This window comes from Megascapheus bottae, chromosome X (genome assembly GCF_031878675.1).
Source record: "Megascapheus bottae isolate mThoBot1 chromosome X, mThoBot2.hap1, whole genome shotgun sequence".
NCBI lineage: Eukaryota > Metazoa > Chordata > Mammalia > Rodentia > Geomyidae > Megascapheus > Megascapheus bottae.
Window position 1 is genome coordinate 41,989,469 of NC_143547.1, and position 23,816 is coordinate 42,013,284.

Sequence of the window (23,816 nt, forward strand, 5' to 3'; positions counted from 1 at the left end):
AGGGAACAATAACAACCTTCCATTCCAAGAAAAAGTTGCAACGTTAGGTAGCAACCAAACCAGCATTACAGAAATTTCTCAAAGATGTTCTACACATTGAAAACCAACACAAATGTGATACTGACAAAGAAATGGCATCTAAAAATTATACCAGTTAAGTACCGCAAGAACTGTCAAGCCACAGGCCCTGATGATAGCTTTTAAAAATGGCAGGAACTAGTAAATATTTTGCAATCTTAACCCTCAATATCAATGGACTTAACTCTCCAATTAAATGGCATAGACTGTCTAGCTGGATCAAAAAGCAAGATCCATCGTTCTGCTCTCTTCAAGAGACACATCATGCCCCAAAATACAAACATTTTTTGAAAGTGAGAGGTTGGAATAAAGTTTTTCAAGCTAATGGTCCCCATAAACAGGGTGGATTTGCCATCCTCATATCAGATAAAATAGACTTCAAACTAAAATTAATGAGAAAAGACAAAGAAGGTTATTACATACTAATCAAGGGATTTCTCCTCCAGGAGGGCATAACAATCCTAAATATTTACACACCTAATCCCGGAGCACCAAACTTCATCAAGCAAACTTTACTTTCACTGAAACCATACACACATCGAAACACAGTGACTGTTGGTGACTTTAACACACCACTCTCACCTATGATCAGATCAACCATGCAAAAACTCAACAGAGAAACCTCAGAATTGAAAAACTGTATGCCCAACTAGATCTAACAGACATCTGCAGATTATTCCACCCAGCAACAACACAATATACATTTTTTTCAGCAGCACATGGAACATTTTCCAAAATAGACCACATTTTAGGGCATAAAACAAACATGTGCAGATTCAGAAACACTGAACTATTTCCCTGCATTCTCTCAGACAACAAGGGCATCAAATTGGAACTGAACACCAATCTCCACCAACAAAAACCCTGTAACTCATGGAGATTGAACAACACATTGTTGAATCATCAATGGGTCATCGAGGAGATCAGAACAGAAATCCAACAGTTTATGAAATTTAACAGTAAGGAGCACACAAAATACCAGCTCCTTTGGGACACAGCAAAGGCAGTACTCAGAGGAAAATTTATAGCTCTGAGCGCCTACATTAACGAATTGGAAAAATTGCAAAGCAACAATTTAATGTTGCACCTTAAGCTCTTGGAAAAAGAGCAACAAACCAACCCCAATCCCAGTAGAAGGAAACAAATTATTAAAATCAAAGCAGAATTAAATGAATTAGAGTCCAAAAAAATCTATAGAAAGAATCAACAAAACAACGAGTTGGTTCTTTCAAAAAATTAACAACACTGACAGACCCTTAGCAAATCTTACCAAAAAAAGAAGGGAGCACAGCCAAATAAACAAAAATCACAGATGAGAATGGTAATATCATGACAAAAATTACCAAGATCCAGAGCATCCTAAGGGAATACTTTTCAAACATGTACGCCAAGAAATTTGAGAATCTACAAGAAATGATGAATTTCTAGCCAATATTAACATACCCACACTGAACCAGGAAGCCCTAATCCAACTACACAGATCTATTTCAAGCACTGAAATAGAATAAGAGACCTTCCATCCAAGAAAAGCCCAGGGCCAGATGGATTCACAGCTGAATTCTATAAGGTCTTCAAAGCAGAGCTCACACCAATACTCCTCAAGCTTTTCAACGAACTTGAAAACAAAGGCTCTTTGCCAAACTCATTCTATGAAGCCACTATATCCTTCATCCCAAAACCAGACAGAGATTCATCAAAGAAAGAGAACTATAGACCCATTTCTTCAATGAATATTGATGCAAAACATCTCAAAAAAAATACTAGCCAACATTCTTTAGCAACTCATCAAAAAAATTATACACTATGATCAAACAGGATTCATCACAGGGATGCAAAGCTGGTTCAACATACACAAATCAATTAATATAATTCAACACATCAACAGGAGCTAAGACAAGAATCACAGGATTGTCTCAATGGATGCAGAAAATATTTGGCAAGATCCAACACCCTTTTATGTTAAAAGATCTGGAGAAACTAGGAATCTATAAACATTCCTCAGTATAACAAGTCTGTGTATGACAAACCCACAGCTAGCATTATACTTAATGATGAAAAGGTAAAGCCATTGCCTCTAAAATCAGGAACGAGACAAGGATGCCCACTCTCTCCACTCCTCTTTAACATAGTATTAGAATTCCTAACCAGAGCAAAAAGGCAAGAAGCAAGCATAAAGGGGATCCAAATAGGGAAAGAGGAAGTGAAACTTTCCCTCTTTGCAGATGACAGGATTCTGCACTTAAAGAACCCTATAGACTCCACTCCCAAGCTGCTTGAGCTGATTCAACACTTTGGCAAGGTAGCAGGGTATAAAATTAACCCTCAAAAATCAACTGCCTTCCTCTATGCCAACAATGAGAGGAACGAGGCAACAATCAGGAGAGCAACTCCTTTTGCAATAGCCTCAAAGAAAATAAAGCACCTAGGAATTAACTAAGAATGTAAAGGACCTTTTTGATGAAAACTTTAAAACCCTAAAAGGGGAAATTAAAGCAGAACTGAGGAATTGGAAAAACCTCCCATGCTCCTGGATTGGAAAAATTAACATCGTGATAATGGCAATCTTGTCAAGGGCTATCTACAAATTCAATGCAGTACCCATCAATATCCCAATGTCATTCTTTAAAGAAATAGAAGAGGCAATCCAACATTTCATATGGAATAATAAAAGACCCTGTATAGCAAAAACATTTCTTAGCAGAAAGAACAGCACAGGAGGAATTTCAATTCCAAACTTTAGACTCTATTACAGAGCTACAGTGACCAAAACAGCTTGATACTGGCACAGGAACAGGCCAGATATTAAACCACAGACCTATGGCCACCTAATCTTTGATAAGGGAGCCAAAAAAATGAAGACAGCCTCTTCAACAAGTGGTGCTGGCAGAACTGGTTAAGCACCTGCAGAAAACTAAAGTTGGATCCTTCTTCGTCACCCTGAACCGAGATTAACTCCAAACGGAACAAAGACCTCGAGGTAAAAGCAGATACTGAAAACTTTACAAGAAGGAATAGGAGATACACTAGGTCTCCTTGGCACAAGTCGAAACTTTTTTAATAAGGACCAAGGAACATATCAAATCAGGGAAATTCTGGGTAAGTGGGACTGCATTAAACTACAGAGCTTCTGTATGGCAAAGGACATGGCTAGCAAATTAACTAGAAAGCCTACAGAGTGGGAGAAGATCTTCACTAACCATACAACGGACCAAGGCCTCATATCTAAAATATATCAACAGCTCCAAAAATTGAATCACTCCAAAACTAATCTCCAAAGAAACAACCATCCCATTAAATAACAGATTTATTTAGATGTAATTCATGTGCTGTAGAATTCATTCATTTTAAATTCATAAGTAAATAATTTTTTAGGAACTGAATTGTGGCACTTCATGATGCCTCTAACAGTATTTTCTTTTTCTTTTTTTCTATTTTCATACATTGAATGTACAAGGGACACTTCAATGTGACATTTCCAGACATATCGCATCTTTTCTTTCAAGTTTCACCGCTTCCACCCTGACAGTGGTTAAATTACCTTTGGAACACTTTCATACCTCCAGTAAGTACCCATATTTACTATGTCTTCATTTCTACCACTTACCACAAACATCCAGTAATGTAATTTTTGTGTACATATTTGTCTGTTCTGGATATTGCATATAAATGGAATCACACAAAACAAGTTTTTTGGACTGGCTTCTATCACTTAACATAATATTGCAGCAGTTTTTATTCCTTTATTAGAATTCTGTAGATGCAGATGCACACTGTGCACTTTGAACAAGTTCATCATCCTCTGTTATATTCCCTTAACCCTCTTCCCCACAGTTTTCAAACAGTATTTGGTGGGTTTCACCATGCTGTAATAACATAATATATAATGTATTTGGATCCACTTTACCCTCCAGTACCTTCTCCTTTCCCTCTTCCAAATCCAATAATCCATACCACATAGTCCCCCTTTATACTCGCATATCATTATCTCCATCATTTTAAGGATAGTTACCACATATTTGGCTGATTTTGGCTTATCTCACTCAATATGAAAATCTAAAGTTTTATTCACATTCCTGCAAATGACAATGTCATTTTTCTTTTGGGCTGAATATGTATGCATATATGTATGTATGTTGTACATATACACATACACATGAATATGGTATATAAGTACATTTTCATTATCCATTCATAGGGTGATGGACACTTAGGCTAATTTCACAGCATGGCTATTACTAACACTGCTGCAATAAATGTCAATGTGCTAATATGTTGATTTATTAAAATAAAATTTTTGAGGTTCAGCCATATTATAGCATTGTCCATTCTTCATTCTTTTTTATTGCAGGAATATATTTCAACATATACTATATCAATTCAATATATACATGTTATGTAGACATATCATGCCACCTTCCACTCATTTATCAGCTATCTAGATTCTTTCCACTTTGGGGGTATTACAAATTGAGATCCTCTCAACTTAAGCCTCTCATGGAGTTCTGGACAGCAAGCACAAACCACTGCACTTGACTTTGATTGAGAAAGGGGTCTTGCAATTTTGTTTGCCTGGGCTGGCATTAAAACACAGTCCTCCCAATCTCAACCTAACAATTACATAGGATTACAGAGGTAAGCCATTAATACCTGGCTACTTTTGCCTAATTAGCTTTCTCTTTTTTTATGACTTTGTATCATAACATTCCAAAAGTCTTATGTCAATTCTGAATAAAATTATTTATCCATAACGAAGTCTTCCATAAACATTTCTGCTTGTCTAGTCTGCAACATTGCTTTTCAGTTTTCAAAGTTTTCTTCTGAAAAACAAGTTTTTTTCCAAACCTCAATTCATTTCTTTTCTAGATTAGGTATTTGGTGTCACACCTAGGAAATCTTTGCACAGTTTGATTTTCGAGGATTTTCTATGTTTTCTTCTACAAAATGTTATTTTGGCACTTACATCGACACCTACAACCCATTCTGAATTAATTTGGGGAATAGTTTTTTTTTGAAAAATATTTTATGTTTTTATGCAAACATAAAATGTATACATATTAAAAAAGGTAAAAATATACAGATAGCAGATACATATGAACGGACATGTTAAGAGATATTAAAGTCACATTCTCCAGATAGAAACTTAGGAAGGAAATAAGAAATGAAAAATAATTAAAAAGATAAACATGATGTGGGATCAATGGTTCGAACTTCTAATCCTAACTACTCAGGGGGCTGAGATCTGAGGAAAACAGTTCAAAGCCAGGTGAGCAGAAAAATCTGTAAAACTCTTATCCTCAATTAACCCTACAAAACCTGAAAGTGAAATTATGGCTCAAGTGGTAGAGCAAAAACCACAGGGACAGTTCCCAGTTCCCAAGTTCAAATCCCAGGACCAGCACACATAGATATGAAAAAGGTAAACACGGCAGCAATCTAAATGAATTTGACACAAATAATTATACCTTGTATGGATTAAGTAGCTGTACCATTTAATGTTTATTTCCTTGCTTTCATCTTTGCTTTCATCCATGCTGTCATAAATGTCATTTGAATGGCTGAATAAAGAAAAAAATAAGTAGCCAAGGCTGGGTGCCAGTGGCTCAGATCTGTAATCCCAGAAATTCAGAACGCTGAGATCTGACAATCACAATTCAAAGCCAGCCCAAACTGGCTCCACTCTTATCTCCAATTAATCACCAAAACACTAGAATGAAATTATGGTTCAAGTGGTAGAGGACCAGTTTTGAGCAAAAAAAGTTCAGAGACAGCACCCTAGCAATGAGTTCCAGACCCAGGACAAGGACAAGCACACAAGCACGCACGCACGCACGCACACACGCACACACGCACACACGCACGCACACACACACACACACACACAATCACTAGCAAAAGAAGCTGTGGAGCTGTGGAGCCGCGGAGCCAAGTGCTGATGGCTCATCTCTATCAACCTAGTGACTCAGGAAGCTGAGATCTGAGGATTGAAGTTCAAAGCTGGCCTGGGCAAGAAGGTCTGGGAGACTCTAATTAACTACCCCAAAAATGTAGGAAGTGGATCATGGCTCAGGTGGTACAGTACTAGACCTGAGCAAAAAAGCTCAAGGACAGTGCCAAGGTCCTGAGTTCAAGTCCTAGGATCAGCACAAATAAATGAATGAGTGAAAGAGAGATGAGGGAGGGAAGGAGGGAGAGAAAAAATTGTTTAAATATTTGACACATTAAAATTAAAAATTCTATTCATTTAAAGATCCCATTAAGAAAGTTACAACTCAGACTTGGGATTGATTTTTAATATATAATAGAAAAAAGACAAAGATAGTTCATAGCAAGATACAGAAAGGACTCTGTAGGGAATCTAAAAAGGTTAACTTGACAGAAAGATAAGGTAAAAATTATTCAAGGACTTCACAGAAGATATCAAAATGGATAATTAACATATGAAAAAGCACAATCTCATTAATCTTGGAGTAATGCCAATTAAAATAATGAGAGGGAGATAGGGATGCTGCTGAGTGGCAGAGCTCTAACCTAGCATCCAGAAGGCCCTAAGTTCAATCCCCTGCAATACAAAAATGATAGTAAATCATGAGTTATTACTATAAACCTACCCACCAGAACAACTATGATTTAAAAAGATTGACAACAATATAAGTATTAAGGAAAATATGGAACATTTGCAAAACATAAACAGAACTTATCAGTCACTTAGAAAAGCTATCATTATCAATACCATCAACAGTACGAATTCCCTATAACCCAGCAACTCTAATCCTAGGTACTTACCTAACAGGAATTCAGATACATGAAATGAAAAGATATATAGTAACAGTCATAATTCATAGTAACTCCAAGCTGGGAAAGCTACATATTTATGAGCAGCAGAATACATCAATGAATTAGGACATATCCAAACAATAAAAACTCACAGCTGTATGAAATCGGAATGTCCATCACAAATATAGTGTGGGTTAAGAAACACCAGACCCATAAGGCTCAAGTGGTAGAGTGCCAGCCTAGCAAACAATCTGAACAGGCAAAAGACCAGGAGAGGAGATGGGAGGGGAGGAGAAAGAGAAAGAGAAAGGGAAAAGAAGGAAGGAGAGAAAACATGAAAGATAAAATTAGATAAACAGGCAGATCATAATATATTATTCTTTGAAGTGATTATACATAGTGCCGTATCTGTATGTATATATGTACATAGGTGTGTGAATACATTCACATATATGCTTCTCTAATATGGGTATCAAAGAGAAATCCAAAGAGTAAACTGTTTAAAAGTCAAAAGCAATTCATTTTTATTTGATGTACATTACCAAATCTTCTAAAAAGGAATGTTGTACTTTTTCTTCCAATAACAATGTCTCATTGACTACTTTCCTATGATTATATTAATGACAAAGGCCTTTGAAAAAATTAATAAACTGAGTGAATTAATAGATTTTAAAATAAATACCAGACCCAAAAGAATATATGGTTTGATTCATGTATATAAGGTTCAAAATGAGCCAAATTATATGGTGCTTTAAATAAATGTTGTGTCTTTACACTTTGAAATCTAGGCTGTCATTAATTTGGGAGCATGAGGATGATATAGTGATAGAGATAAGGTAGAATTAGAAGTGGTAAGATATTAGTAAATTCTATTTCTTGATCTGACTGCTGATCACCTCAGCATTGTTACTGTGTAATACTCATCAAACTGTGCACTTTGTGATTTGTGTCTTCTCTGTATGTGTGTTATAATACTTCAGTTTTAAGAATTAATGAGGCCAGACACAGGTGGTTCATACCTATAATTCTAGCTAGTCAGGAGGCTAAGATCTGAGGATTGCAGTTTAAAGCCAGCTCAGGCACTAAAGTCTGGGAGACACTTACCTCCAATTAACCATCAAAAAACCAGAAGGAAGTGATGCTGTGGCTTAAGAGGCAGGCCAGTAGCCTTGAGCTGAAGCACTCAGGGACAGCACCAAAGCCCAGAGTTCAAGCCCCACGACCCACAAAAAAAAACAAAAAAAAAGGAATTAATGAGAAAGAAAAAAAATAGGACTAAGGACCTAAGTGTTAGTCATTTATAGAGGAATCAGATAAAGACTGTCATCTATAAGAGCCACCCTGCAGTGAAAGCAAAAGGGTTTCTCTTAGTTCTGTTCTTGGGAATGAAATGACTTCAGAAGGTCTATATTATAAAGAGAACTTCAAATTACAGATCATTATTTCTCCACAATATCTAAGAGCAAAAGGGGAAAGATGAAACCTAAAAGCAAATAAAACATCAAACGATATATTATAGAAAGCGTTTTTCCACCATTTGTACATGGTAAAGTGTGAAATTGAGAAATGGATCACACACACAGGAATATTCTCCACTTCACTTTCTAATTATTTTAGAAACCAGTGAAACATTACAAGTAGAACTATTTACTCACTTAAGCATAACTGACAGTTCACAGATTTAGCAAGACCTAGGAAAACAGGCCTATTATGTAAAGACAAAATATCTTTGTTTTACATAAACATCTCCACTCTTAATACTATACAGCTCAGCAAGTATTTGAAAAATCTTAAGTGTAAAAACACAATATTTATTCAAAATAGCAGGAATAACAAGAGTATGATCTCAAGACAAGAGAAGGTGGTGGCTTGTAGGAGTAAAATAAATAAGTGACAAAGAAAATGAGATGAGTTTAATGAAACTAATTTGTCAAAAGTCTTGAATGAATTCAGGTGCCCGTGGTTCATACCTGTAATCCTAGCTACTCTGGAGGCTAAGATCTGAAGATCACGGTTGGAAACCAACCCAGGCAGGAAAAGTGTATGAGAATCTTATCTCCAATTAAGCACCAGAAAATGGGAAGTAGTGCGGTGGGTCAAAGTGGTAGAGTGTATGCCTTGAGAAAAAAGCTCAAGGACAGCATTGAGGCCCTGAGGTCAAACTCAACCAAAAACAAAAAGAAAAAGAAAGAAAAAAAACTTGAATGATATACTAAAGGAAAAAAACTTGAATGATATACTAAAGTATCTGATGTTTAAGCCCAAAGAAAAATATCATAGCTGAATCCCATATCCCTGAAATTATTTTATACATTATGCTTTTCTTGATCACCCTGAACAACTCATAGCTTATTTTCTTCATCAATCCACCTTAAGATAAGTAATGTCAACATGGGCACATTAATGGTCTATCTGATCATACGAAGAAATAGCTTATAAAATTCTAAGTTTGGGGGCCAGGAGTTTGGCCTAGTGATAGAGTGCTTGCTTAGCATGCACGAAGACTGAGGTTCGATTCCTCGGTACCACATACATAGAAAAAAGCCAGAAATGGTGCTGAGGTTCAAGTGGTAGAGCTCTAGCATTGAGAAAAAGAACCCAAGGACAGTGCTCAGGCCCTAAGTCCATGCCTAGGACTGGCCAAATAAAAATTCTAAGTTTGAGTCCTATAACAATGCTTATAGTTAGGAAGAAACCTCAAATACCTCTAAAATGCCTAAGTAAATTATTAACTGATCTACCCATAGTTCGGACGATCATATAAAGCAATGGGTTGAATGACAGACTATTTCTTTGCCTCCAAAAATAAACTTCGAGCATTAAAAGATATCTCATACTTAACATTGTGTCTGGCACAGTGGAATTTATATTTATTGAAGTTAGATTATTAAATCACACCAACATATTAGGTATATACATTTCATGGTTTGGAAGCCCTTGATCATATTTCTTTCTCCACAGTTCTTTCCACAGTGACAGAACAATTAGAAGGTCTCTCTTTTTGATCAATTTCATTTGATTTCTAGGGACTTTTGATCAGTTATTAGGTTTTTTGAGGATCAGACAGCAGAATTGTCTGCAGGTAATGATCTACTTTTGATCTTTTACACAGAGAAGACATAAGCTTTTTTCTGTAACTGTTGAAAGATGTTTGTACACAGGGTCTCAAATTTGTTAAGCAAGCACCTAACCCCTACTCCAGTTCTGTTGTTGACACTTTTCCAAGACTGGTCACCTTGCTTTTGCTCTCTAAGGACCAATATCATGACTAGACTCTCATTGCTATAGACTGATTTAGTGACTTTTAATTTTTTTTTCTTTGTGTGTATGTGTGCCAGTATTGGGGCTTAAACTTAGGGCCTGGCTACTATCCCTTTGCTTTTTTGCTGAAGGCTGGCACTCTACCACTTGAGTCACAGCTCCACTTCGAGTTTTCTGGTGGTTAACTGGAGACAATAGTCTCATCGACTTTGCTGCCTGTATTGGCTTTGAACAATTCTCAGATCTCAGCCTCCTGAGTAGCTAGAATTATTGGCATGAGCCACTAGTGGCCAGTGTCATTCTTATATACCTTATACTTTAGGCACTACAGCTATGTGTCTAGCCCCAAGATAATCTCTGCCAAGTATCTAGATACAACCACTTAACTCCTATAGCTGAAAGTAGTCGTAATTCCAAAAGGTCTAATGTAAGCTCCTCACTTTTTTTTGCAAGTCCTGAGGCTTAAAATCAGGTTCTTCCCACTATCCTCACTCCTCACTTTTTATTTTATTTTTTTTGCCAGTCCTGGGCCTTCAACTCTGGGCCTGGGCACTGTCCTTGGGCTTTCTCAAGGCTAGAGTTCTACCACTTGAGCCACAGCACCATTTCTGGCTTTTTTCTATGTATGGGGTACCAAGGAATTGAACCCAGGTCTTCGTGCATTCTAGACAAGCACTCTACCATTAGGTCAAACTCCCGGACGCATTTCTCACTTTTTAACATCAGCAACTATGTTTCCATTTGTGAGACTTTTCTAATATTCTTTGAGGATAATTTTGCTGAACTCTCACTAGTTTATATCCTCACCAACCTAACTTCCTTCTTTATCTTGTTTTAAAATTTGCTTTAAGCATACAATGAATGATTGTTGTCCTTAATGTACTATGTTGTCTCTCATCTCCTTTGCTGTCCCTTGGTTATCTCATATTGGTATAGTAACTCACTTTGTTATCTGATATATTGAATTTATTTGTATTTGGATATTTGAAATTTGATAGGGAAGGGGGGAAAACCAAGATGGGTGGGGGGTGTGGGGGGGGAGGGAAACGGGTACCAAGACATGTGAAAGGGTATCAATGTATGTGAATTAATGCACCTTCTATCTGGCAAATATCCTGTAACCCTTTTACTAATTACAATAAAAATATAAAAAATAAATAAAATTTGCTTTAAGGTCTGACACATATATACATATAGTGATTTCTACATCCCTAAAGAAAGGGATCTCATAAGAATAAATGTAGATTTACTTTGCCTAACTGTGACTTTACACAATGTAGTGCCTCTAAATGTTCTGCTCACCAGGTTTCATGAGATCATTCTGAAGTTTTTTCCTTATCAGTATGACTTTATTCGTTGCAGGTAAGTTGGTGAGAAACCTGAATGAATTGCCCATTGGAGGATGTACCCTTTTTATTTGCTTTTTTTTCCTTCTTTAATTATCTTTAAGGAGTTGTATGAAGGAATTTAAATTCAACATGTTAGTTTGTGTATACAATGACTCTGATCACTGTCACCCCTTCCAGTGTTCTCACCCATCCATCTCTCAACCCTATCCAGTCCCTGAAGTTACCTGCTTCCATTTCCACACATGTGTATTGAATATTATGACTGTATTCACACAGTCTTCTGTTCTCCATTCATCTTTCTTGCTCTCTAAGAGTTGCTGTAACAGCAGTTGTTTGTGTTGAAAACTAAAATATGACCTAGGTGGACAAATTATACAACACTGTTTATTTCCTTATTTATGAATCAGAATCTGTCAGCACAACTTAGAATTTTGACTGTCAGCAGATACTGCAATTACATGCCTCTGCAAAACCAGCAGAGGGTGCACCAGGGCACTAGAAATTTTACCCAAGATGTAGCAGTATTAACTCTACTCTAATAGCCAATCAACATTCTCTTTAGTCATCTTATTATATACTAAAACTAACATCTTGAAGAGACACTTAATTTGAACTTGGATTAAAAATTCCTTTAGAATGTTACTCCATTTCTCCCGAAATTCAAGGTCAGGATAAATAAGGAATATACCATTATACTTAATCTGGTCAAAATGTAGGGAGAATAGAAATCAAGCTCTCTCCTTCATAAAACTTTTAGTAAGGAACTCTGTACTGTCACTTCCAAATGCCTCAGTAGGTAGCATGCTATGGTAGAAGAGACCTTGCACTAGGAATTAAGGGAGCAAGTGCATCCTAGTTTTAACTGTAGCTATTTGATCTTAGGTAACTTACTTCCCCTTAGAGACTATGTATTCTGCAAGGGAATCCATAAAACATATTCAAATAGCCCTTACCACAATAACAAGAACTTCACAGTTCAAAACTGATGCCAATAAATATAAAGAGCCAGTGCCATTTAAATGTAAAGAGTCACTACTCTTCAAAAAGATTAAAACAAAAAGAGTAAAGGACCAAACATAAGCTTTGGTTAAATGTAGACAGAAGTATTTTCAGGCTAGGCAAAGGGCAGTCCACTAAATGCCATAACAAACCTTGATCCCATGGCATCACAGAAGCCCTAGAGTACAGCTGTCCTGCTAATCCTCAGTCTATAAACATGGGTCTGTTCATCTGAATGCCAAAGTCTTAGCCAGCATTTAACTAGACATTAAGTTCTCTCATATTTGTCCAGAATATTAATGTACAGCTAGTAAGCACTTCTACTAGGCATTGGGAACAGATAAAGGAACCAGGTTCCTAGCTAATTACCATGTAGCTACAGTGTTTAAAGTTTCAAGTATGAGAAGCATGTCTGCTGATTCTCTTTGATAAGCTGTTATATAAGTTGGAGTGTGTTCACAAGACATTTTTAGGTTCTGGATAACGTTACAATGCACATTGTAGAAAAGTTATCAGCCCTAACATGAACTATTATTATCATGAATGTGTTGCCCATGTCAAGTGCACAAGTTTGGATAAGAGGCCAGCATAGCACAAATAAGTTTAAAGAGTTATGAGAGTGACAGTGGCTATGATAGTCAATACAGTAAACTGAATTTTTCACCTTCAGGAACTTTCATTTGGACATCTTGAACTCCTTTCCAAAAGGTACAAATTCAGTACTTTACTTTCATCACCTCTAAAGGATGGTGGCTGCCTCTCCTAACTTTCACATAAACGACAGAATATGGCAGTCGAGACAATAGTTAAGTGCATTCAATGTACTGAAGAAAGGGCTAGAAAAACACTTGAAAGGTAATATTTTTGTAAAAGGGTACAAATACCATAAAGATTGCTTCTTTCCCTGCCCCCCCCCAAAAAAGTAATGTTGGGAGCCAACTCTAAGTGATCATCAAGATATTCCCGTTGTTAGTTAACAGTAATGAAAACTCTTCCTGTCCACGTTTTAGAGGGTAACCCTACCCACCATCTGGAAAAAAAAAGGGGGAGTGGGAATCAGAATCGGCATGCAAAGGGTGAGTTTTTATTTCTATAGATTTTTGAAATTGCTGTTCAGAAGTTGTCTAGCAAGATGGTATATTTCTACTAGAATTCCTCTGGGGCGCTGATTCTCACTGGAACGTCGAGGACAATCAGTGTCAAGTTGCAGGTAAAGTGTGAACAAGCCCACGTTGTGGTCAGCGCCCATGGACCCCGCAGAGAGCGTGCTTAGAAGTTGTTGGAACGGGGCGTGGAACAGTTCCTACAGCTGTTTACAACCCAACTGCAAAGGGGAGCCTGTGAGTGCTGGCACCGGCTCCGGACACGAAAAAACAAGCGTCTCGGCAGAAGTACAACACCTCCTCAGAAGCGTGAGGGCCCAGCTCCTTGCCGTTAGTCGGCCAGGGAGTCAGCGCAGGCACCTCGTCGCCCTGCTGGGGCGGGAGCGTGGCCAAGTTTCTACAAGCAGCCCAAAGCCTCGGGCGGCGGGAACAGGGGACAGTTTGCAACTTTAGAGCACTTGAGAGCGTCCTAAGGAGCCGAGAAAGGGACAGAGTACAACCTGCCCGGGACAATCTCCCTCTTTGGCTCGCGTACCGTAGCCCTGCTCATGTCCTGTAAAGAGGATCGCAGTGGCCAAGTCCCTCCCCCACTCCCGGCCCCCGCCCTACCTACCAGGGGAGGGGGCCGCCGCCGCCGCCCCGACTAGGTGACTCACCTGGTGCTGGTCCTGGGAGTCTGGGGGGAATGTGGTTTCACCTGGTTCCAATGGCTGCTGCTCAGGTGACGGCCCAAGGTGGTGAGTGATGGGACCCTCGCGATCGAGGCCACCAGGGTTGCTCAGGGTGCCAGGGGTGCCCAAGACGCCTAGGCGGGATTCGGCCCCCCGTTCCCGCCGCAATTCGGATCTCAACTCTAGGTAGCAGCACAACGTCAGCAGGTGGAGGGCCAGAGAGAGGCCAAAGAAACCCAGGAAAAGCCGGCAGCTGTTCCCATCGGCCGCCCGGGCAGGGGCCCCGCGACAGCCGCAGCCCTGGCCCCCCCGCTCCCGCGGCGGTGGCGCTGCCGCTGCCGCAGGCAAGGATTCCCTGCGCTCCACCTCGGGGTAGCCCATGGCCTCCGCAGGCACCCGATCTCTGAGGTCAGGGAACCTCTGCGTCTACCTCACCCTTTCACGACCCCTGACAAGCGCCTACTGTCCTGCCATCGGCTGGGGGCTGCAGGGACCCGTTCCTGCGCGACTTTGGCTGGGCGGGACGGAACAGGGAGCAGCCGCATGTGCAGCTTCACTCCGAGGGGTGGGAAAGGGAGGAGGAGGGGCAGGAGAGAGGGGCGGATCGACCCGCGAGGGAATGAGGGAGGAGGTCTCAGTCGACCCCGCCCCATCCCTACAGACGCTGCCAGGACGCCCAACCAACGAGCCCGCCAAGCCTTGTTGCCCCGCCCCCAGCCATTCCACCGGGGCCTCCTGCCGCGAGGCGGGGCCTGGGGGCGTGAGGGTTCTCATTTGCCTGGCAGCCCCACCCAGCTCTTCCCGCTTACCCTGTTCCAGTTGGTGACTACTGCCGTCCTTCATCTCTCGACTCCGCCCCACTTTAACTCCCTAGCACCAGCAAAAGGGGAGGGTGAGGAAGGACAAGAGAAGGAGACAGAAGAATTTGGGAACCTTGGAAAGAAAGTGGAGCAAAGTAAAGGAAGCAGAAACTAGCAATAATAGAAATGTTTGCAATTAACTGCAGTGGCTAATAACATCATCCAGTACTTATCTGTTGCTTTCAATCTTCAAAGCGTTTAACAGACGTTAAACTAATTAAAACAGTTCTCGGTTTGGAATCACACCATGCCTGCTGTATTTGCAATCAATGGCTCACCAAAAGAAAAAGAGCCCAAAGAACCAAGGAATTCAAAAGCACTGGGAATGCGGCAGCTGCACCCCTAGAGTGAGACTGAAGACACATTATAATTTACACAAGTGCTGCTGCCTAACACAACTGGTTATGTTACCCTTTGAAGAGTAAAGCATTTTCCTAGGATTTCTTCACATATTAACACACCAAATACTTATTGATCCCTCTTGCACAGCACAGACTGCTATTGAGAAAATCCACAGCCAGAATATATATATGTTCTCTTCTCCAACTGATACAGGGATTTTGAATGAAGAAAATGTACCTTGAAGGAGAAAGTGAGTAAACTGAGGCCCACATTGAGGTGCTTTTTTGTAGTTGTTGTTGACAAGGATGGTTCACAGACTACCCAGACATCATTGGCATCTCTGTTTGCAGGCAACTGTTCTGGCCTCTCCACCCCTCCCATGCTTCCCCTGGAGTACTCCCTGGGGGAAGTTCAACAAGTCAGCCAAAAGTTCCAGATGTACACTGCTGTAACTGCAGCATCTTCAACAGCTGCACCAACCAAATGGATTCAGAACCAAAAAAAAAAGTGGTAAATGTCAGAACAATAGACCCTGAAATGAAGGATGGAAAGGGTTAGTTTAAGTCAAGAGTTAGAACTGACAAGAGTAACCAGTTTGAGATTTTAGAGATCTAAATGATGGAAGTAGAGCAAGCATGCACATTTCTTAACTAATCTCATTCCTATGTTATTAACACAATTTTCTTGACTTGAAGCAGGCATCTTAAATGCCACCAAGAAAACAGATTCAGTAATACCCAGAGCACTCACCCGTACGCCTATGATCTAGACTGGTAAGAAAGAAGGAAAAGACAGAGGTAAGTACAAAAGATGGGATAAGAAGAGAAACAAAATAAAACAAAAGCATATGGTCAAGAGGTCACTCCAGAGAACACAGAGGTCACAAGCCTTAAGTATATTAGCCACAGACAACTTTTCTTTCCGACTCTCTATATGCATGGTCTAAGTGCTCACAAAGCATTCTTTTTGTTCTGTCATTAACATTTATCTATGAAATTACAAGTTTTCAAAAATACCAACATCATATAGATAACAAACGGGGAAAAGGGGGTTTCTCCAGTCCAACTTGTCCAAACCAAGAATTCTAGATCCTAGGAAAACTTACAGACTGATTTACCTTAATTATCAGAACTCAGGATTATTAGAAAGAATGCTAGACCAGGAGTCAGGAGATCTGACTCTGCCAGTATTTTGCTGGGTGACTGTGAGCAAGGCACTGTGGGTTGCGGGTGAGGGTGGGTTTGCCGGGGGTGGGGGGGGGTTATTAGTCACTGCAAGTTGTCAAAAGAAGAGTTTAAAGTGTAACAGCTATTATATCACCACTGGCTAGGTTGACTTGCTTGCATACAGAATTTAAAGAGACTGCCCCTTTTTCCTCTGAAATGAAAAAAAAATAAAATAAAATAAAACAAATGACAGCCATACCTGATGATGATAGCAATGCTTAGGGGCCTGCTGGTCTCTCTTTATCACTTTCTACTAGGCTTTTAATAACTGAACTGAGGCTTACATTGCATCATTGCCCCCATAGAAGCTTTGGAAGCTATATTTGACCCAGCACCTCACTTTGGTCTCCCAAGGAAAGATATATAGCTTCATATATAGTAGAAATATTACAGTATGGCATTCCAGTAAAGAATGTAAGTGCTTATTTTCTCTGTGTGGCCTTGGGCCTCACCCAAATGCTCTACCACTAAGGTATACCATAGTCTGTGATTTTTCTTTTATATGTGTAAGCTTTTAAGTGTATTAAGTTACTTCAGCTTCTGTGCTGTAAATACTTATCCTTTATAGCACAAGTTTCAGGATGATAGCCTACAGGCCATATCATAAGCAAACATATGTGTTCTGTTGGGCACTATAGTTCCTAAAATTTTGAATTAAAAAACTTCAGTTGTCAGTATTCAGCAATCTGAATATTTCCTATTTTAAATATTTTAGATTTCTATCATGCACTGGTGGCTCGTGCTTGTTATGCTAGCTCCTCAAAAAGCTGAGATCCTGAGCATCATCATGTGAAGCCAACCTGGATAAGACAGACCATGACACCTTTATCTCTAATTAACTAGCAAAAAGCCAAAAGTAGAGCTGTAAGTCTAAAGTAGAAGAGCACCAACCTTGTATGGAAAAGCTCAGTGACAACACCCAAGCCCTGAGTGCAAGTCAGTACTAGTACTGACACACAAAAAAGTAGATTTCCTGCTCTATTTATAAAAAAAAACATCAGAAGACTTGCTCACACTGGATCTACATTCTCATTTTGCTATATCCAACAAGAACTGTTCCCCTTAAAATGAACATAAATTATCAGTTTCTACACATACATCCTCTCCGATCCCATGCTGTACAAGTGATAAAGTTATAGCTTCTAAAAAGACCTCTAATCTGCCTCTCCAGCATATCTTACACCATCTTACAAAGACGATATCCTCACATCCTACACAATTCACTGTCACTTTACACATCTCTGTGCACAGGCTAGTTTCTTTGCTAGGAAAGCCCCCCACTTTAAAAACTGATTAATTTTTCAAGAATCCCCTCACTTGTTTTATGATATGGCTCCACAACACTCCAAATTTGTTTTTCTTTTATGCCGTCATTTGCTACCGAACAGACCTTACCACATTGTATTTCAAATGTTTCACGTAGGATCCTTTATGCTAAACTGAGTTTCTTAATGGCAAGAACTATTATTTTTCCATTTTATTGGCCCTACTACCTAGCACAACACCTATCACACAGTAGGCACAAAAATGATTTGTTAAATGAAAAGATCATTAATTTGATCACAATAACCTACATATTTCTCATTTTATTTTTTTATTATTGAGGTAATGTATAGAGGGGTTACAGTTACATTTACCAGACAGTGGGTGTATTATTTCTTGCACATTGATACCCATTTCTTGTGTTTTTGTCCCCACTTCCCTCCCCTAACCTACATATTTTTGTTGTTGTTGTTGGTCGTGGGGCTTGAACTCACGGCCTAGGCCCTGTCCCTTTTGCTCAAGGATAGCACTCTACCATTTTGAGCCACTCACAGCACCACTTCTGGTTTTCTGGTGGTTAATTGGAGATAAGAATCTCTCTGGTTTGGAACTGTGATCCTCAGATCTCACCCTCCTGAGTAGCTAGAGTTACATGCATGAGACACTGTCACCCTGCTACATTTCTTTAAGGAAATGGACCAGTAAATGCCTGTCAGTACCACTAATAAACCGTCTTCTGGGTATCTAGCTGTGTAACATATTATGGAAAAATAAAGACTTTGAACCAAATGAAAGGACTAGAGATGTAGCTCAAGTGATAAGGTGCTTGCCTAGTATGTGTAAAGCCTTGGGTTCAAATCCCAGAGAACACTGCAAAAAATGGTACAATTTCTTCTTCATTTATACAATCATAATATTAGCAGATAATTCAGAAATGTAAGCAATCTACAAATTCAGATATGTCCTGTTTACAGTATATCATTGGTATTTCCTTTTTTTTTTGCCAGTCCTGGGCTTGAGCTCAGGGCCTGAACACTGTCCTTGGACTTTCTCAAGGCTAGAACTCTACCACTTGAGCCTCAGCACCACTTCCGGCTTTTTCTATATATGTGGTACCAAGGAATCGAACCCGGGTCTTTGTGCATGCTAGGCAAGCACTTTAACCACTAGGCCAAATTCCCGGCCGGCATTTCCTTTTTTTTTTTTTTGCCAGTCCTGGGCTTCAGCTCAGGGCCTGAGCACTGTCCTTGGACTTTCTCAAGGTTAGAGCTCTACCACTTGAGCCTCAGCACCACTTCTGGCTTTTTTCTATGTATGTGGTACCGAGGAATCGAACCGGGGTCTTCATGCATGCTAGGCAAGCACTTTAACCACTAGGCCAAACTCCTGGCCCCCGGCATTTCCTTTTAATCAATTATCCTTCCCACTTTTATTTTGAATTGACAACCCCTAAATAATAAATGTCCACAATAAGTTAACAAGTCAAGTGTGCAAATGAACACCTGTACTCCCAGCTATATGGGAAGCTGAGGCAGGCAGATCACTTGAGAAAGACCCTGGACTCAAAATTAGCCTATACAACATAGTAAGACCTTATAACAAAAAGGAAAAGTTAGCCAGGCACGCTAAGTCAGGTGGGTCCCGCCTGCATTCCTAGCTGCTCAGCAGGCTGAGATCTGAGGATCTCAGTTCAAAGCCAAACTGGGCCCAAAAGTCCTGCAACACTTCTCTCCAGAAGTGGAGCTGTGTCTCAAGGAGTATGGCAGTAGCCTTGAGCTGAAGAGTTCAGGATCAGTTCCCAGGCCCAGAGTTCAAGCCCCAAGACGACTGACAAAAAAAAAAAAAAAAACAATGAAAAGAAAAGTTAATAGTCCCTGAATACCCACTAACCAAGTAGTGATTTTTCTCTGTCCAATGTACAAAATAATTGGCAGAGGGATGGGAAAAATAACTAGGACACATTTACTGGTAAATAGATAATGAGGAGGGGCTTGTTTTGAGTGTTAGTTCAGTCACTTACCAACTAAGTGGCCATAAGTGTAAGTTCAATCACAGTTCTGACTTTTGCCTGTCTTGCAGATCCTCAGTTTCCACATGTAAAAAATGGGGATGACAATATATATTTTTGTAAGATAACTGTTCTTGAATAGGATACATACGAGAGTTGAAGACTTTACCTTTTAATTCTCTGAACAATGGAGACTATGAAATAAACTGACAATGGGCAGCTTACAGGAGAAAATAAATACAAAATTCATTATGTACATAGAGGTACCACATAAAAGGAAACTGCATGGCAAAGCCCTAGTGAGCTCTAGAAACTTTTTACTTTTTCCATCCTCCTCAAAGGGAAGAGAGGGAGAGAGGAAGGGAGGGAGGGAGGGAGGGAGAGAGAACTAGGAAGAGATGAATGGATCTTCAGAAGAAAAGACAACAGTCTGTGACAAAGTTTATAGATATGGTTCTGAGCTCTAGTCTCCTCTCCTGTGAAAGGAGTTTAGTATTCACTTGTTGATGAGAATCTTAGGAAGGGCATTCATGACAATTGAGTTCCATTTGGAGATTCTGCTTTTCTGTAGAAAATAGAAGCTCAGAGAAAAACCCTTGCTGCATTTACTGGCTGCCAAGTGTCCTGTGTTTGAAGTCCAAAGTGGCATCTTTGGGGTGGCATTTCCTGAACTCCATCAGATGCTATATATCAAAGTGTCTGGCACATAATAAATGAAGTGCAAATGTTAGACCCTGCTATGTAGAAGACTTCTATCAAAGGGAAGATGAGAGGAAAAACACTCAATGGGATTTAAGAACATGGAAGAAATGAAGAGAGGTTATATATTTTGCCCTCACCAAATGCCTATCTCCTTTTAGGTATTGTGTGTGTGTGTGTGAGAGAGAGAGAGAGAGAGAGAGAGAGAGAGAGAGAGAGAGAGAGAGAGAGAGAGAGAGAGAGAGAGAGAGAGAGAGAGAGAGAGAGGGGGGGGGGGGGGAGTTCTAGGAGTTTGAATTCAGGGCCTCTTGCTTTCACTTGGTTTTTCACTTAAGGATGATGCACTACCATTGATCTTCACCTCCAGTTGCATCTTTTGAGTGGTTAATTGTGGTTAAGAATCTCACAGACTGTTCTGCTTAAGCTGGCTTCAAATAGTGATCCTCAGATCTCAGCCTCTTGAGTAGCGAGGATTACAGGCATGAGCAACCAATGTTGACCTCCTTCTTGCACATGTTTAACATATCAGCTAGGACCTACCTTCTCTCACCCCCCTTCCCCTGACTAGTTGACACATATTTCTAGCTTCTTCCTCTCCATTTTCTCTTGGATGGATATTTAATGGACAACTGAAATTCCAAACTGCCCCAAATCACTCCTCCCTCAAAATCTCTTAGTCCTTAAAAATGACCTTTAGGATATGGAAACAAGAGGTTTATCTTTGTGATTGTTGTTCTCAATGTACTATATGCAGTTATTTCTTTTCTCTTTTTTTCCCCTTATGGTTGATCTCATGTGGTTACTGTATCTGACTTTGTTACCTAGTGTATTGTATATACGTTTATCTGTTTATTTGTAACAGGGAAGGGAAGGGGGAAACAAAATGCTTGGGAAGGGTGGGGGAAGGGAAAGGGGACAAAAAATGAGAAGGGGTATCAGTGTGCGAGAAGTAATGCACCCACTACCTGACCAATGTAACTGTAACCCCTCTATACATTACCCCGACAATATTTTTTTAATGAACTTAGTCTTTTCCATCTCAGCAAATGGCAACTCTATCTTCTCATTGCTTAGGCCAAAAACCTTGAGGTCATCTTGAAAGATTTTTTGAAAACCCCCATTCTACTCAGTTGTGAATGAAGTCAACTTTGCTTTTGAAGTATAGCTAGAACCTGATCACATTTTTATCACCTCCCTATAACCACCCTAAGACCACGTCTAAGACGTGATGCTCTGTCAGTTTAATTGCTATAGTCTTTTGCCAGGATTCCCTACTTTTGTCTTTCCCATTCTATAGTTTATGCTCTACATGGCCATCAGAAACATTCTGCTAAAATATAGTCAGAAGCTGTCCCACCTTTGCTTCAAATCCTCCCACAGGTCCCCTTTTCTCTTAGAATCTTTATCTTGGTCTACAAGTCCCTAACTCATCTGAATGTTTACCACTTTTCTGGACTCCTTTCATACCACTAATCTTGTTCATTCTGCTCCTGACCATTTGACATTTTGCTGGGTTCATGAACTTGGAAAACACGCTCCCGCTTAATGGACCCTTCCACCTGTACTTGCCTCATTCCTGGAATGTTCTTCTCACAGATGTTTGACCTTACTTGCTGCAAGTCTCTTCTTTGATACTGCCTAATAAGAAAGTCTTTCCTTAAAAAATGGAAGGAGGGGGCCCGGTAGTTTGGCCTAGTCCTAGAGTGCTTGCCTAGCATGCACGAAGACACTGGTTCAATTCCTCAGTACCACATACATAGAAAAAAGCCAGAAGTGGTGCTGATGCTCAAGAGGTAGAGCTCTAGCCTTGAGAAAGTTCAAGTACAGGGCTCAGGCCCTGAGCTTAAGCCCAGGAATGGCAAAAAAAATACTCTGCAAAAAATGGAAGGAGGAACCGGTCATAGTGGCTTGTGCCTATAATCCTAGCTACTCAGGAGGCTGAGATCTGAGGATCACAGTTCAAAGCCAGCCTGGGCACAAAAGACCATTAGACTCTTATCTCCAACTAACCACCAGAAAACTGGAAGTGGAGCTATGGCTCAAGGGGTCAGGCTGTAGTCTTGAGCTGAAGAGCTCAGGGACAACACCCTGACCCAGAGTTCAAGCCCCACGACCGACAAAGTAAATGGATTGAGAGCCAGGAGTGTGGTCTATTGGTAGAGTGCTCACCAAACATGTATGAAGCCCTGGATTCAATTCCTTAGTATCAGCTCTAGCCTTGAGAAAGCCCAAGGACAGTGCCCAGGCTCTGAGTTTAAGCCCTAGGACTGGCAAAAAATGGATGGAACTGGAGATGATCATATTTTTGAGTGAGATAAGCTGAGTTTAAAAATCCAGATACTGCATGTTTTTTTCATATGTGGAACCTAAGGTGAAATGATAGTGGTTGTGGTGGTGGTTGAGGTGGTGGTGGTGATGAAGATGATGACGTGACATGAGCATAGAAGAGAGATTCGGGGGATTTGTAGGAGGGAAAAAGTAGAGGGCCTAGGGCATAAATAGGATTAAATTGTGTGTGTGTGTGTGTGTGTGTGTGTGTGTGTGTGTGACAGAGGTGGGGAAGGGAGGGAGAAAGAGAGAGAGAGAGAGAGAGAGAGAGAGAGAGAGAGAGAGAGAGAGAGAGAGAGAGAGAGAGAGACCCACTAAAGAATCATTGAAAAACAAGAAGAGGGAAGATTAAGAAATACAATTGAGGACTCAATTTGTTCAACCTACTACATCTATGGGACTATCACAATGAAACGTACTTGTACAACTAACATGTGCTAATTTAAAAAAGAAGGGAAAAAAGTAAGATTCCTTAACCAGTTTTCCATTGTTCTGGCCCCTCACTTCACCATGTTAGCACCTATCAGCATTTGACATGTGGAATATTCATTTATTGTAAGGTTTCTTTAAAACCACAATTAAATATTAGTTCCTTGAGAGCAGAGGATGCCCTAGGGTCTTTTTTCCCACTAATTTTTCTATGAGACCCAGAATAGTGAAATTAGGAAGCTTTCAGTGAACCTCTGATGATGGAATGAGTGAATAAGGAAGGAGAAAGAAGATTGGTTAGAAAGGCAAGAGCAAGTCAGAAAGGGACAGTTGACATTGTACTTGGCATCTTCCCCAGGAAAGAGATGCATAAAGTTATGCAGAAAATGAGAAAAGAGGAAATGAAGAAGAGGAATGTGGGCTAAA

The 23,816-nt window shown here is 40.0% G+C and overlaps 1 protein-coding gene across 2 annotated transcripts in view; it reads right to left on the reverse strand.

The window, feature by feature from the left end:
• Positions 1-14,616, reverse strand: part of Eda (ectodysplasin A) — a 404,995-nt gene extending 390,379 nt beyond the window's left edge. For both annotated transcript variants that reach the window (XM_090325824.1, XM_090325823.1), the window contains exon 1: positions 14,221-14,616. In XM_090325824.1, coding sequence (XP_090181950.1) covers positions 14,221-14,616 — 396 coding nt within the window. The remainder of the gene's footprint in view (positions 1-14,220) is intronic.
• Between the last annotated feature and the right edge of the window lie 9,200 nt (positions 14,617-23,816).